Source organism: Odocoileus virginianus, chromosome 10 (genome assembly GCF_023699985.2).
Source record: "Odocoileus virginianus isolate 20LAN1187 ecotype Illinois chromosome 10, Ovbor_1.2, whole genome shotgun sequence".
Lineage (NCBI taxonomy): Eukaryota > Metazoa > Chordata > Mammalia > Artiodactyla > Cervidae > Odocoileus > Odocoileus virginianus.
In genome coordinates this window covers 57,764,343-57,777,191 of record NC_069683.1, presented here as the reverse complement: position 1 = coordinate 57,777,191, position 12,849 = coordinate 57,764,343, and the positions used below count along the sequence as shown (strand labels likewise).

The following is a 12,849-nucleotide window of genomic DNA, read 5'->3' as shown; positions in this document are numbered from 1 at the left end:
TATAGAAAATTATAAAATGAAAAATCTTTCTTCTTACCCTGCTCTAAGTGTCTGATTTATTCATCACTTTCTTGTATATTCTGCCACCTAAGAGCAGAGAAACTTTGGGCAAATTGCTTAACTTCTGTGCCTCATATAATGTATTGGAGATCTTTCTGTATCAGCACCTGAGATAGTATTCTTTTGAACTGAACAAGTATAATATATTTTGGGGGTCCTTATTGAATGGATATCTAGGTTGTCTCCAGTTCTTCTCTATTTTAAAGAATGCTCCAGAGAGTACCCCTATGTGTGTATCTTTGTCTACTTATAAATAATTAAATCAACTCTTAATTCACTATACTAAGCATTATAATGTAGTGATTAAGAACAGAAAGTCTGGAGCCAGACTAATTTCAAATCCTAGCATTGCTTGTCATTCGCTGAGGAACTATATATGGACATTCACCAGAGACAGGTGAATAAAACATTAAAAAAAAATCTTATCATGTGTAGGTCTTTCTTTTGGAAAAATTCCTAAGAGGAGAATTTCAGAGTCACAGATTTAAAAATTTGGATATTTTCAAATACTTTCCATAAAAAGTTATACCAGTTACATATTTCCCAAAGATTGTGAGAGCTTGTTTGCTTATACATAAGGTAACACTGACATCAGGTATTATCAAACCAAACCCTAGTCAAACCAGTGGGTGAAAAATGGTCATGAGATCGTTAGGTGTTTGAAAACTGAATGACAAGGATAATTTTGTCTCAGTTGATTCTTTTGTGGTTCTCTATAAAATACTTTTAGTTAATATTCTTTGATTCATATCTGTATTTTTAAAATTATCTGACTTAGAGGAACACTAGGAATTGCCTTCGGAGAAGGGACTGGTACCCCACTCCAGTACTCTTGCTGGAAAATCCCATGGACAGAGGAGCCTGGTAGGCTACAGTCCATGGGGTCGCAAAGAGTCGGACACGACTGAGCGACTTCACTTTCACTTTTCACTTTCATGCACTGGGGAAGGAAATGGCAGCGCACTCCAGTGTTCTTGCCTGGTGAATCCCAGGGATGGGAGCCTGGTGGGCTGCCATCTATGGGGTCACACAGAGTTGGACACGACTGACGTGACTTAGCAGCAGCAGCAGGAATTGCCTTATTTTGAATATTACCTAATGATCAATTTTATTTAACACTGTAGAATTGATAATGATTTCTGTCACTTATTTTCATCATCCCCAGGAAATACTCAGTATTTCAGGATAACAGAATAAAACTTATATAGGAACTATTTGAGACTCTCCATATTTCATAATAGGCTAAGTATTTAGGTTTCTTTGGTATGGAATTTCTGTTTGTCTTTATTTCTGATTAAAGATTGTGAGACTATAACATTAGTTTTTGTTTACATTAATCTTTTATATTAAACTTTGTTTCAAATTAGCCTTTATAATGCAAATGAATTTTCTCTTGTTGATCTGTAATTACAGGTAAGTTGATTAATATTTACTAAACTTCTACTATATATGCCAGGCACTAATTACATAAAAATAGATAGGACAAAGTTTCTGGCCTCAAAGGAGCCAGAAAGGCCTCACTAGTTCAGTGAAAAGGGTTGACATATAAATATAGCTACAGTACTGTGTAATATTATTAATAAAAGGAATACACAGTAATTGGGGAACACAAAAGAAGGAAGGGAGACTGTTCCAAAAACGGATAGGGGAAAAAAAAGGGATAGAAGTAGGTAGTCAGGGAAAGTGGCTGACAACCAATTTGTTGGGTTGAAGGGGCTGTGTCTCGATTAGTTTTAAAGGAAATGATGGTGTTTTACTTGTTGGTGAATAGGTCAGAAGTGCAGAGGTGTGTGAATTAGCATGGTATCTTTGAAGACCTTGATTTTTTTTTTTTTTTCTTCTTGGCCTTATGGCATGTGAGATCTTAGTTCTGCAACCAGGGATTGAGCCCATTCTCCCTACCGTGGAAATGCAGAGTCTTAACTGCTGGACCACTAGGGAAGTCTGTGTGAAGACCTTTAAACAATTCTGTATGACCTCCACTCATGTAGGTCCAGGCATGAGACTGCGAAGGGAGTGAAAAGCCAGATTGTAAAGAGCCTTATATACTGTGCTGGGGAGTCCTTTTCGGAGTGGAATGACCAGACTTAGTCTAGCCAGAATGACTCAGATAAGTGTAGATGACACTTGGATGGAAGGAAAGGCTTTCTGTCAGATGACCAAGTTAGAAAGTTATTATAGCTGTTTGGGAAGAGTTGATGAGGAGGATCACAATCAAGGAACTAGGATTATTTCTGAGAACTGAGATTATATTTTTGTCAGTGTCAGTGGAATGAAGGATTTAGAAGAATTTCATAAGATGGTTTTACATTAAAGATTCCTATTACTGTCTGATTCTGATCTTAATTACCATTACACATTTCAGACCATTTCCTTTTACCAGCATCAAGAGGGTACTTCTTATATTGACTGTATAGCGATGTTTCATAAAGTTCAGGTACAGTCCTTGTTGTGTAAAGGGTATAATGGATTTGCAACTACAGTTGACCCATGAACATAGATTTGAAGTGCCTGGGTCCACTAAATGCACAATATTTTTTCAATAAATACATATTACAGTTGAGTCTGTGGATCTAGAACCATGGATAGGAAGGGCCAACTGTGAAGTTGCACCCAAATTATCAGGTGTGGAGGATTGATGTTCCTAACTATGGTGTTCAAAAGTCAGTGGTACCATTTGAATTGACATTGGGTTTTTATGTGTTGCTGAGCAGGACGTGATGGTGGCAGGTGGGATGGAGAGCATGTCCAATGTCCCCTATGTAATGAACAGAGGAACAACACCGTATGGTGGGGTAAAGCTAGAAGATTTGATTGTAAAAGATGGACTAACTGATGTCTACAATAAAATTCATATGGTAATTATTGCTTTTTTAATGAAGAAATGCCATTTATACATAATGCTGCTTGATTAAAAAATATGTATTTTTTTTCCAGAAACTGAAGGATATAAATGTTGATTTAACCATTCATTTTAGGAAGATGTTTTTCTATGCTCATCGTATCAGCTTGGCTCAGTTTTGGAATAGATTGCCCCACACTGACATAGTGCATTTTCTGACTTCTAATAATGGATACCATAACTGTTTAATTATTTGTCCTCAAAATAGCAACTTCTGGGCTAATTCAAGTAGCTGAGATGTGAGTGAGTTACTGAGTACAGAAAGAAGTATATTTCAAGAACTAAATTTAACTGCTAACCACTGTTTTATGTTATAAAAAGCTAATACTTTATAAGTTTTGCAGAGTTACTTAGATTTTTTAAAAATTCCAACTTTTATCAGGGCAACTGTGCTGAAAATACCGCAAAGAAGCTGAGCATTGCACGAGAGGAACAGGATACTTATGCCCTTAATTCCTATACCAGAAGTAAAGCGGCGTGGGAAGCTGGAAGATTTGGAAATGAAGTTGTTCCTGTCACAATTACTGTAAAAGGTTGAAGGATTATGTTCCAAAATAGATTTTAATTTTTAATAGACTTCACATGTTGCTAAACTTTTTATGTTTAAGTTTTAAATTGGTACTTTTAAAATTTCAACTAAAGATGCTGACACTGCTGCTAATGGTTAGTAAAGGGAAATGTTGCTAGTTCAGAGATAATTCAACCCAATTTAATATCTGATTCCAACTCAATTGCAAATTCCACTATGCATATTTTTTTTGAGAAATGAATTTATTAGAACTCTTTCTAATATAACCGATAGACTGTTGAACACGTTACGTGAAAAGGGGGTGTTTACTAGAAGGCTAGTTGGGGGTCTGTCCCAGAACTGAGAGCTGTACGGCAGCAGCCGGTCAGCGCCGGGAGCTGCAGGGATTGGGAGAGAGTGGGCAGCGCCGTTAGGACATGCCATCGTGGCTTCTCAGTGCTGCTTCTGTGCTCTCAGCTTCCTACACTGCTGCCGCCATCTCCAGAGTCCATCTGTAGGGCTCTCACAGGGGAAAGACACCTCCTCACCAACCGCAGCAGAATGAATCCACAGTAAAGACTCATTAACTTGGTTTGGGTTACATTTCCATTCTAGAAATAATTACTGTGATGAGAATGATGGAATACCCAAGCTTGACCAAACTTACCCAGCCTACGTCTACATTGGACATCTACCCGTGGGGTTAGAAGAATGTCTGTGATCATAGAATGAGCTCAAGAGAGAAGACAGTGGGATGTGGCTGAATAGAAGATTTAAATTGCATCAAGCTACTTAATGAACTCTTTTTTAAGACACTAACAAATTACAGATGGTAGATTCTTGAGTGGAATTTAGTTGGGATGGTATAAGGTATGTGGGCACACAAAGGGAAGCAGAGACTATCAGGCACCTTTTGCACTGTTTCTTACTGAGCAAGTAACTTGTCTTTACTGCAAAGATTACTTAATTTAAGATTTTTGTTTTAGGTAAACCAGATGTAGTGGTAAAGGAAGATGAAGAATATAAACGTGTTGATTTTAGCAAAATTCCAAAGCTGAAGACAGTTTTCCAAAGAGAAAATGGTTAGTATTAAGAAATGAAGCATATGAAAAAAAGACAGTCGGTATACCATATCTAGTTGTAGAACTGCCTAAGGATTTTTTTTCCTTTTTTTTTTTTTTTTGCCTAAGGATTTTTAAAAAGTAATTCTAGAAAACATCTCGATGTTATTTAACATTTTCAGTATATTAGGCTCAAATGAAGTTAACAAAACATATTTATCCAAAGTAATTTAAAATTGTCTAATAATTCTTTGTTTTTGTATATATGTGTTTGAAGTTTTTTAAAATTATTTTTTATTGGAGTCTAGTTGATTTACAGTGTTGTAGTAGTTTCTGCTGTGCAGCAAAGTGAATCAGTTTTATATGTATTTATATTTATATATATATATTCATTTTTAGATTCTGTTCCTATTTAAGTCATTACAGAGTATTAGGTAGAGTTTCCTGTGCGATACAGCAGGTTCTTACTAGTTATCTATTTTATATACAGTTAGTCAGTTAGTACTTTTAATAATGAATATATATAGCCTCTGAAACAGATTGTAGAATGACTATATAATTCAGTTTTTCATGTGCATTTCATCTTGAAGTTTTTTTGTGATATGAAAGTCAAGTTTACATATTATGTTAAATGTCTGTAAGCCTCTGGAGGACTAAGCTGATAGCCCTTTTTTTAGTGTTGTATCTCTGGTCTTCAATAAATAAATGTATTTAAATGGGGTTCCAGGGTTCTAAATCCTTTGAGGAGAAAAGGTCACTTCTGCTTTTAAAATTGGCTGTATATAGCTGTGATAATAATCTGAAATAACCTTTTTCCCCTTTTCTGACTGAATTTCTCAATGCGAGCTATAAGAGTGGATCAATGTTGTTGTTGTTGTTGTTTTTTAATATTGTAAGGAATTTTCTTACAAGTTTATATTATAAGGAATTTTCTGGCAGTACAGTAGTTAGGACTCTGTGCTTCCACTGCAGGGGACATGGGTTCAATCCCTGGTCAGGAACTAAGATCCCACAAGTCTCATGGCTTGGCCAAAAAAAAAATTATATTGCCAAAGTATATTTTTATAATTTTGACAGCAGTCTATAATAGTACCTTCATTGGTATTTATAAGGAAACAGCTTAATTGACATATAATTTGTATGCCATAAAATTCTCCTGTTTAAAGTGTATAGTTTAGTGATTTTTAGTATTCATTTAACTTCAAGTGATTGTAGAGAAGAAGTATCCGATTTTGACACCGATTTGCAAAATGTATGAGTGTCTGCTCTTTTGTGAAAAAGGGAAGATGTAGAGTTAGGAGAAACGTGAAGAGGTCCTTATCTTTGATGAATTATAAACCAGAATCTATCCAGTGCCATTATGCATGCATTTTGAGCTGGCTTAGAATAAACACAAAAAACTAACATAAAAAGACATACATACTTTAACTGTGTTATACACTTAGACGTTGAGTTATGTATATGTCCTGAGGGCAGGACTTACTTCCATCCATATCTTCATGCATCTAGCAACCCAGGCAGTGTTCTGTGGGAATTTGTTAAATTGACCCCAGTGAATTCAGCATGACAGAATGTTCTGATGTCATGCTCACTGACACTTTCAGGTACAGTGACAGCTGCCAATGCCAGCACGCTGAATGATGGAGCAGCTGCTGTGGTTCTGATGACCGCAGATGCAGCGAAGAGGCTCGGTGTTAAACCACTGGCAAGAATAGCAGGTAGAGAGTGTTCTGAACTGGTTTATTCCTAAACCCCTGTAAACTCTTCTTGATACTGAGATTCTTTGTCAGTAATAATAGAAGTTGGTGATTTTTATCTGTCTTACGTTGTGACATAATTTAGTACACGTTTTAATTGAGATAGAATCTCCTTTAATATTTTCATTATGATTTGATTTATATAAGGGAAAGTTTTCAGAAATCTCTTCCTATTCTGAATGGTGGGAGAGTACAAGGTACAGGTTTTCCTCTGGCATTGTCAGGTAGAATAGAAAGAATATGAGCTTAGGAGTATGAAAAATGTAACAGTACTGGCATTTATTATTAATTCTGGAGTCTCAGAAGATCCTCCCCTGGTGGCCCAGAGGGTAAAGCATCTGCCTACAGTACGGGCGACCCAGGTTCGATGCCTGGGTCGGGAAGATCCCCTGGAGAAGGAAATGGCAACCCACTCCAGTACTCTTGGCTGGAAAATCCCATGGACGGAGAAGTCTGGTAGGCTACAGTCCATGGGGTCACAAAGAGTCGGACATGACTGGGCGACTTCACTTTATGTGGTCTCAGCATTTCCTCAGTCTCTTGAAGCATATTTGTAGCTGTAAAGTCTGCCTTGCCTTCTTCATAAGGAGTTAAACAGTTACCGTTTTGTTTAGATCATGGTTTCTTAACCTCAGCAAAACAAATAATTGTGTTGTAGGGCCTGTTCTGTGCATTGTAGGATTTTTAACTGTATCCATGGCTTCTGCCCATTAGATACTATAATAAGTGGCATTCTACCTGTTGCAAGAACCAAAAATATTTCTAGATAATGCCATTGTCCCGGGAGGCAATTCCCTCTAACTCCCTATCTGTGAAAATCAATGGCTTAGATGATTGGTATAATTTTATAAAGTACAGAATCTTAGAAAATGCACAAACACATTTAAATATTTTACAATTGAATTTTTGCATATCATGTAAGTTGTTAGATATAGCTTTGGGTATTTGTAAGAAAGATTTTAATGACTTATTTCTTTTTTATATAAAGCATTTGCTGATGCTGCTGTAGAACCTATTGATTTTCCAGTTGCACCTGCATATGCTGTTCCTAAGGTGAGAACAAAATAATATAGATCATATTTTATTCTGCCAATTTCTGGTTTTGCTTATACCAAGGTTGCATGTTTTAGAATTTAAATGTTATTCATCTTCCAAAGCATAGCAGTAGCTTAGTTTCAAATCTCACTTCTCCTGAAAACAATGAAAGCAACACGGATAACAACAAAAGTAAAAGAGCAACACACAAACTGTATCTTCAGTGGAGCAGATTAGAACTGTGTAATTGAATTCCTTGTGCTGAACTCACACACAGAGAATGATAATCACAAAGCAGGAAGTTGGTATGGCAGAGAAAGGGGAATGCTGAGAGTCCAGGGTTCTAGAATTCAAAGCAGATATTCATTACTTAGAAGGAGCAGTCTTCTAAGAGGGGAACTGCTGGTAGCTGGTGTTAGAGTAAAACTAAAGATGGCGAGAACTCTGCTCCAAACTGTCAGTTTGAGTCTTTGTGGGAAGTAACTAAGGGGGTCACATGAAAAGACACAGTGTTGTGTTGGTTTAGCGGTTAAGGGATTTCAGAAGACTGCAGCACATATTCCTTTTCAGAAGTAGAAGGCCACACCCCGAGAGAGAACTTCTGGGGGTAACATCCAGATTTAAAGAAAAAAAAAAAAAAAAACTAGAGGGGAGTAGGATAGCGAAGCATAAGGAACAGGGAGTGATGACGCTCTGTCCAGAGGTGGCAGATCTCAGAAAACAACACAGTGATACAGCTTCTGAAAGCGAACGCATCACACTGGAAAGGAGGGTGATAAACATTTCTCAGCTAGATTCTGAGAGTGAGAAAAGTGGCTACACGTAGCTACTTGTTTGTTGTTGGAACTAGAGGAAGCTGTTTGAGCTTTACAGCTTAGAAAGCTACCTGAGCCTGCTGTTGAAGAAAGCAAGGAGGAGGGAAAGTTTCATGTTAATTTTTCTGTTGCTCAGAACAAAAAATGTTCTAAAGATAAAGGACTCTAGCAATATTTTATAAAGATAAAAGCATAAAGATAACATCTGCAATAGCTGAGGAACTATCAGAACAAGAAATCATAAGAAGACTTTAAATAAATCATTCACAGTGAAGACACAATCACTCTGAATAACTGTGCCCCAAATAACCCCATGGCACCTTTTATAAACCAGAAACTGTAGGGGATGCAATGAAAAATTATTAGAGATTAATGTAATTCTTTGACAGATAAGGGCTTCACAGGTGGTACAGTAGTAAAGAATCTCCTGCCAGTTCAGGAGACACAAGAGTCATAGGTTTGATCCCTGGGTTGGGAAGATCCCTGGAGGAGGAAATGGCACCCCACTCCAGTATTCCTGCCTGGAGAATCCCATGGACAGAGGAGTCTGGTGGGGTGTAGTCCATGGGGTCGCGGAGTTGGACACGACTGGGTGACTGAGCATACACACACAGAGAGTACACCTCTTTCTTTGACAGATAAAGAATCTAGAACTAAGCAGCATATAATCAGTAAAGTAGATCTCAAGAGTATATGTCAAGTATGTACCCCCAAATAAAGAGTATGTGTTCTTTTCCATGGAATGTTCAAGAAAATCAAGTTTTCTCTTTTCAAAATAGAAATATGATAATGCAAACAAAGATGAGAAATTAAGGAATTTCCTGGTGATCCAGTGGTCAGGATTCCACACTTCTACTGCTGGGAACAGGGGAGACACAAACAAAAATTGCAGAATTTTGAGAAGATAAAGTAAGTTTTGACCTAATTATGTGAACATAATCTTTATTTTTTTTTAATTTAGGTTCTTAAAGATGCAGGTTTGAAAAAAGAAGATATTAGTATGTGGGAAGTAAATGAAGCCTTCAGTCTGGTCGTACTGGCAAACATTAAAATGCTAGAGCTTGATCCCCAAAAAGTGAATATCAATGGAGGAGCTGTTTCTCTTGGACATCCGATTGGGTAGGTAAAATCATAAAGAAAAAAAAGCTAGATTAATGGCTATCTTTGTATTTCTCTCTAAATTTAAACTGCTTCGTGATAATTCCTGTTGGTCTTGTTTACCATTTTTTCTTCCTACCCATCCTTCATAAGGCAAACACCATTTCTGATAGAATTCCCACTGAACACAGAGATCTATCACTCTTGTTGCTTGAAAACTAATGTTGTTTTATGCTGAAGACGATAATTTAAGATTCAAGTCTATGTTCAGGCTTTTGTGGGGCTTCCCTGGCTGTCCAGTGTTTAAGACTCTGCACTACCATTTCCATGGGTGGGGCTCAGTCCCTGATTGGGAAACCACGGTCCCACATGCTGCTCAGAGTGGCCAAAAAAAAAAAAAGCTGTAACCATTCTTGAAACAAGGCTCCCCAGTTAAAGTAGTTAACTTCAGCTACAAGTCATGGCTCATTTGGTTATTCACACGGTCTATAAACCATTAAAGTACCACAATGCTTTCTTGATCCTAGGATGTCTGGAGCCAGAATCGTTGTCCATTTGGCTCATGCGTTGAAGCAAGGAGAATATGGTCTTGCCAGTATCTGCAACGGAGGAGGCGGCGCTTCCGCCATGCTGATCCAGAAGCTGTAGACAATGGCTGTGGTCTATGGCGACAGCCCTATGTAGCCAGAAAGGCCTGCTGTAATCAGGGTGACTTGTGTCAGAATAATTGTGTCCGCCAATATCAGAACAATCTATTTAAATTTTTATTATTTTCAACTCTTTTTAAAAAATAAGGTAAAAAGATCAAATCCCCAAACCTTTGAGATTGTAGTTTTTTCTTCTTCTTTACATTTTTTATAATGTTGAACAGATTTTTGTTATAAAGCTATACTGTTTGAAATACCATTGTGCATAATTATATTAGTGACTTACAAGTAGAAGCTTCCATGTTAGAGGAATAAATCTTTAATTTACATTTTTGAGGATTGTTAAAGATTAAGTGAATATTACCTGTCACTAATTTAGACTTAATAGACTCTTCAAAGTGAGAGTACTTATTCTGCGCAAACTAGGAATACCTTATATTATTAGTCAAGAAGCCAAAGACACTGTGTGTAGTGTTGCTAGAAATAAGAGGAATCCATGTGCTCAGGTCTGAAGTGGGTACAATTTCTCATAAGCTCATCATTCAGAATTTGTTGGGGGTGAGATTAGGGATTTTGTTTTCATTACTGCAGCAGCACAGAGAGTAGGAAAGAAGGTGGAAACTAAACTGATCAACTGAATGGATTTATGAAGAGAAGAGATTGTCATACTCAGTATGCTACAATGCCTGTTCTTAACCAGATAAAAATGCAGCATAAGTGTCCTGAGTTGCATCTTATCTAGAAAAAAAAACCACATTGTAGGCAGGGTCTATGCACACCAACCTCAGCTGTAGTTCAGAGAAGGGAAAGCTTCTGTCCAAGATCATAATGACAATAGTGGGGGATTAAGGGGATAGAAATGTGGTATTACAGATCTCGCATGGCAAGTAATTCACAGTGAATCCTTATCTTTGAAGAAGAAAAAGATAACATGGAAAAAAACTGTTCCGAGGACTATGACAAAGGCTACTTTAAAAAATTTCTGTATAGTAGTTACAGCTAGCTCCCTTTTGCACAGACTGATGTTGAATCTGAAACTCCAATACTTTGGCCACCTGCCGCGAAGAGCTGACTTATTTGAAAAGACCCTGATGCTGGGAAAGATTGAGGGCAGGAGGAGAAGGGGCCGACAGAGGAGGAGATGGTTGGATGCCATCACCGACTCAATGGACATGGGTTTGAGTGGACTCCGGGAGTTGGTGATGGACAGGGAAGCCTGGCGTGCTGTGGTTCATGGGATCGCAGAGTCGGACACGACTGAGTGACTGAACTGAACTGAACTGATGTGCTAAGTACTGACCTAGAAGCTTTATTTGTATTAATTCCCTTAATCCTTACAAAAATTCAATAGGGTAGGTACCATTATTATCCCTCCTATATAGATAAGGAAATTGAGGCATGGAGTGGTAAAATAAATTCCCAAGGTCAACTACCTGGTAAGTAGCTGAGATGGATTCAGTTCCAAGCAGTCTTACTCCAGAGCTCAAGTTCTTATTTCACTATGTTTGTCTTCTCAGTACTTTCAAATAAGTATCTGTCCTAACTATAACAGAAACTAGGTAAAATACATGGGAGGAAAAAAAAACTAATATAGAATACTTCACTGAAGATAAGCATAATCAACATTGAATCCAAAAGTCAGTCACCTGGAAAACATCTGCAAAACTCTCTAAAATATGGGTGCGTGGGTGGGGGGGGAATGAAAGAAAAATAAAGAACCAACAAGTAAATGGTATTTATTAAAAAGAAAAACAAATGGTACTCTAAAGCAGTAATTACAATATAAGAGAAAAACTTAAGATTTTTACTAACTGGGAAGATTTAGAAGGCTTTGTTTCATTAAGGTCTCTTCATTAAAGAGATCAAACCAGTCAGTCCTAAAGGAAATCAACCCTGAATGTTCATTGGAAGGGCTGATGTTGAGGCTGAAGCTGTAATACTTTGGCCACTTGATGCAAAGAGCCGACTCTTTGGAAAACACCCTGATGATGGAAAAGATTGAAAGCCAAAGGAGAAGGGATTGGCAGAGGATGAGATAGTTAGATAGCACCACTGACTCAATGGGTATGAATCTGAGCAAACTCCGGGAGATGGTGAAGGACATGGGAGCCTGGTGTGCTGCAGTCAGTGGGGTCACAAAGAGTCAGACATGACTTAGTGACTCAACAAGAACAACATTAACAAAATTAACAGAAATGTTAATGTTCTGGGGAAACATAGGAAAGAAAAAATTCTTCAAACATCTAGGTAGAAAAATTGGAATGCTTACTCCTTGTTTCTGTTATATTAACTGTCAGAAGACAAGTGAACAATGTCTACATATTTTTAATGGAATAAGAGTGATGAAGATGCCAGAAGGAGTATCAAGGCATGCAGCAGCTTAGAAAATATAGTACTCTGCTGTTGCCTTCAAAAATGCCAAAGGTTTATATCAGCACATGGAGAGAGTAATCATGAATTTTGGAATATGAAAGTTAAATGTTTAAAAAATGATTAAGGACTAGGCAGCAAGGGAAGGTAATGGTAAAACAGGGGTAAAAAATACGCTAGATCCAAATGCCAGTGGAAGGAAAAAAGGAGTTCCACATTTTAAATTACTGTGGACGATAAAAGCTGAAAAACCCAGTAAGTAAGAGAAGACTGGCATATATCATAAATTATTAGACATCAATGCAGAAAGTGTTAAAATAGGACAAGAACTATTCTGTATAAGGACAGTTACTCAAAATGAAGTTATGGAGAAATCGAAAATGGTCACAGAAGAATTGGCTTTTATTAAGGATGACACGAGAATTTAGCATGCATTTAGGAGCTGATGGGGACCCTCCCTGGAGACTGGGGAAGCCAGCAGATAACATACCATCTATACCTTCTCACTTAAACCCACTCAAGTTACTGTTAGTCAGTCGTGTCCAACTCTTTGTGACCCCCATGGACTGTAGCCCACCGGGTTCTTCTGTTAATGG

General features: G+C 37.5%; 1 protein-coding gene across 1 annotated transcript in view; it reads left to right on the top strand.

Moving 5' to 3' along the window:
- The window catches only part of ACAT1 (acetyl-CoA acetyltransferase 1), a 28,594-nt gene extending 18,457 nt beyond the window's left edge, over window positions 1–10,137 (top strand). The window contains exons 6-12 of the mRNA XM_020891366.2: window positions 2,775–2,918; window positions 3,345–3,495; window positions 4,457–4,552; window positions 6,136–6,249; window positions 7,277–7,341; window positions 9,100–9,257; window positions 9,764–10,137. Coding sequence (XP_020747025.2) covers window positions 2,775–2,918; window positions 3,345–3,495; window positions 4,457–4,552; window positions 6,136–6,249; window positions 7,277–7,341; window positions 9,100–9,257; window positions 9,764–9,884 — 849 coding nt within the window. The 3' untranslated portion in view covers window positions 9,885–10,137. The remainder of the gene's footprint in view (window positions 1–2,774; window positions 2,919–3,344; window positions 3,496–4,456; window positions 4,553–6,135; window positions 6,250–7,276; window positions 7,342–9,099; window positions 9,258–9,763) is intronic.
- The last annotated feature ends 2,712 nt before the right edge of the window (window positions 10,138–12,849 follow it).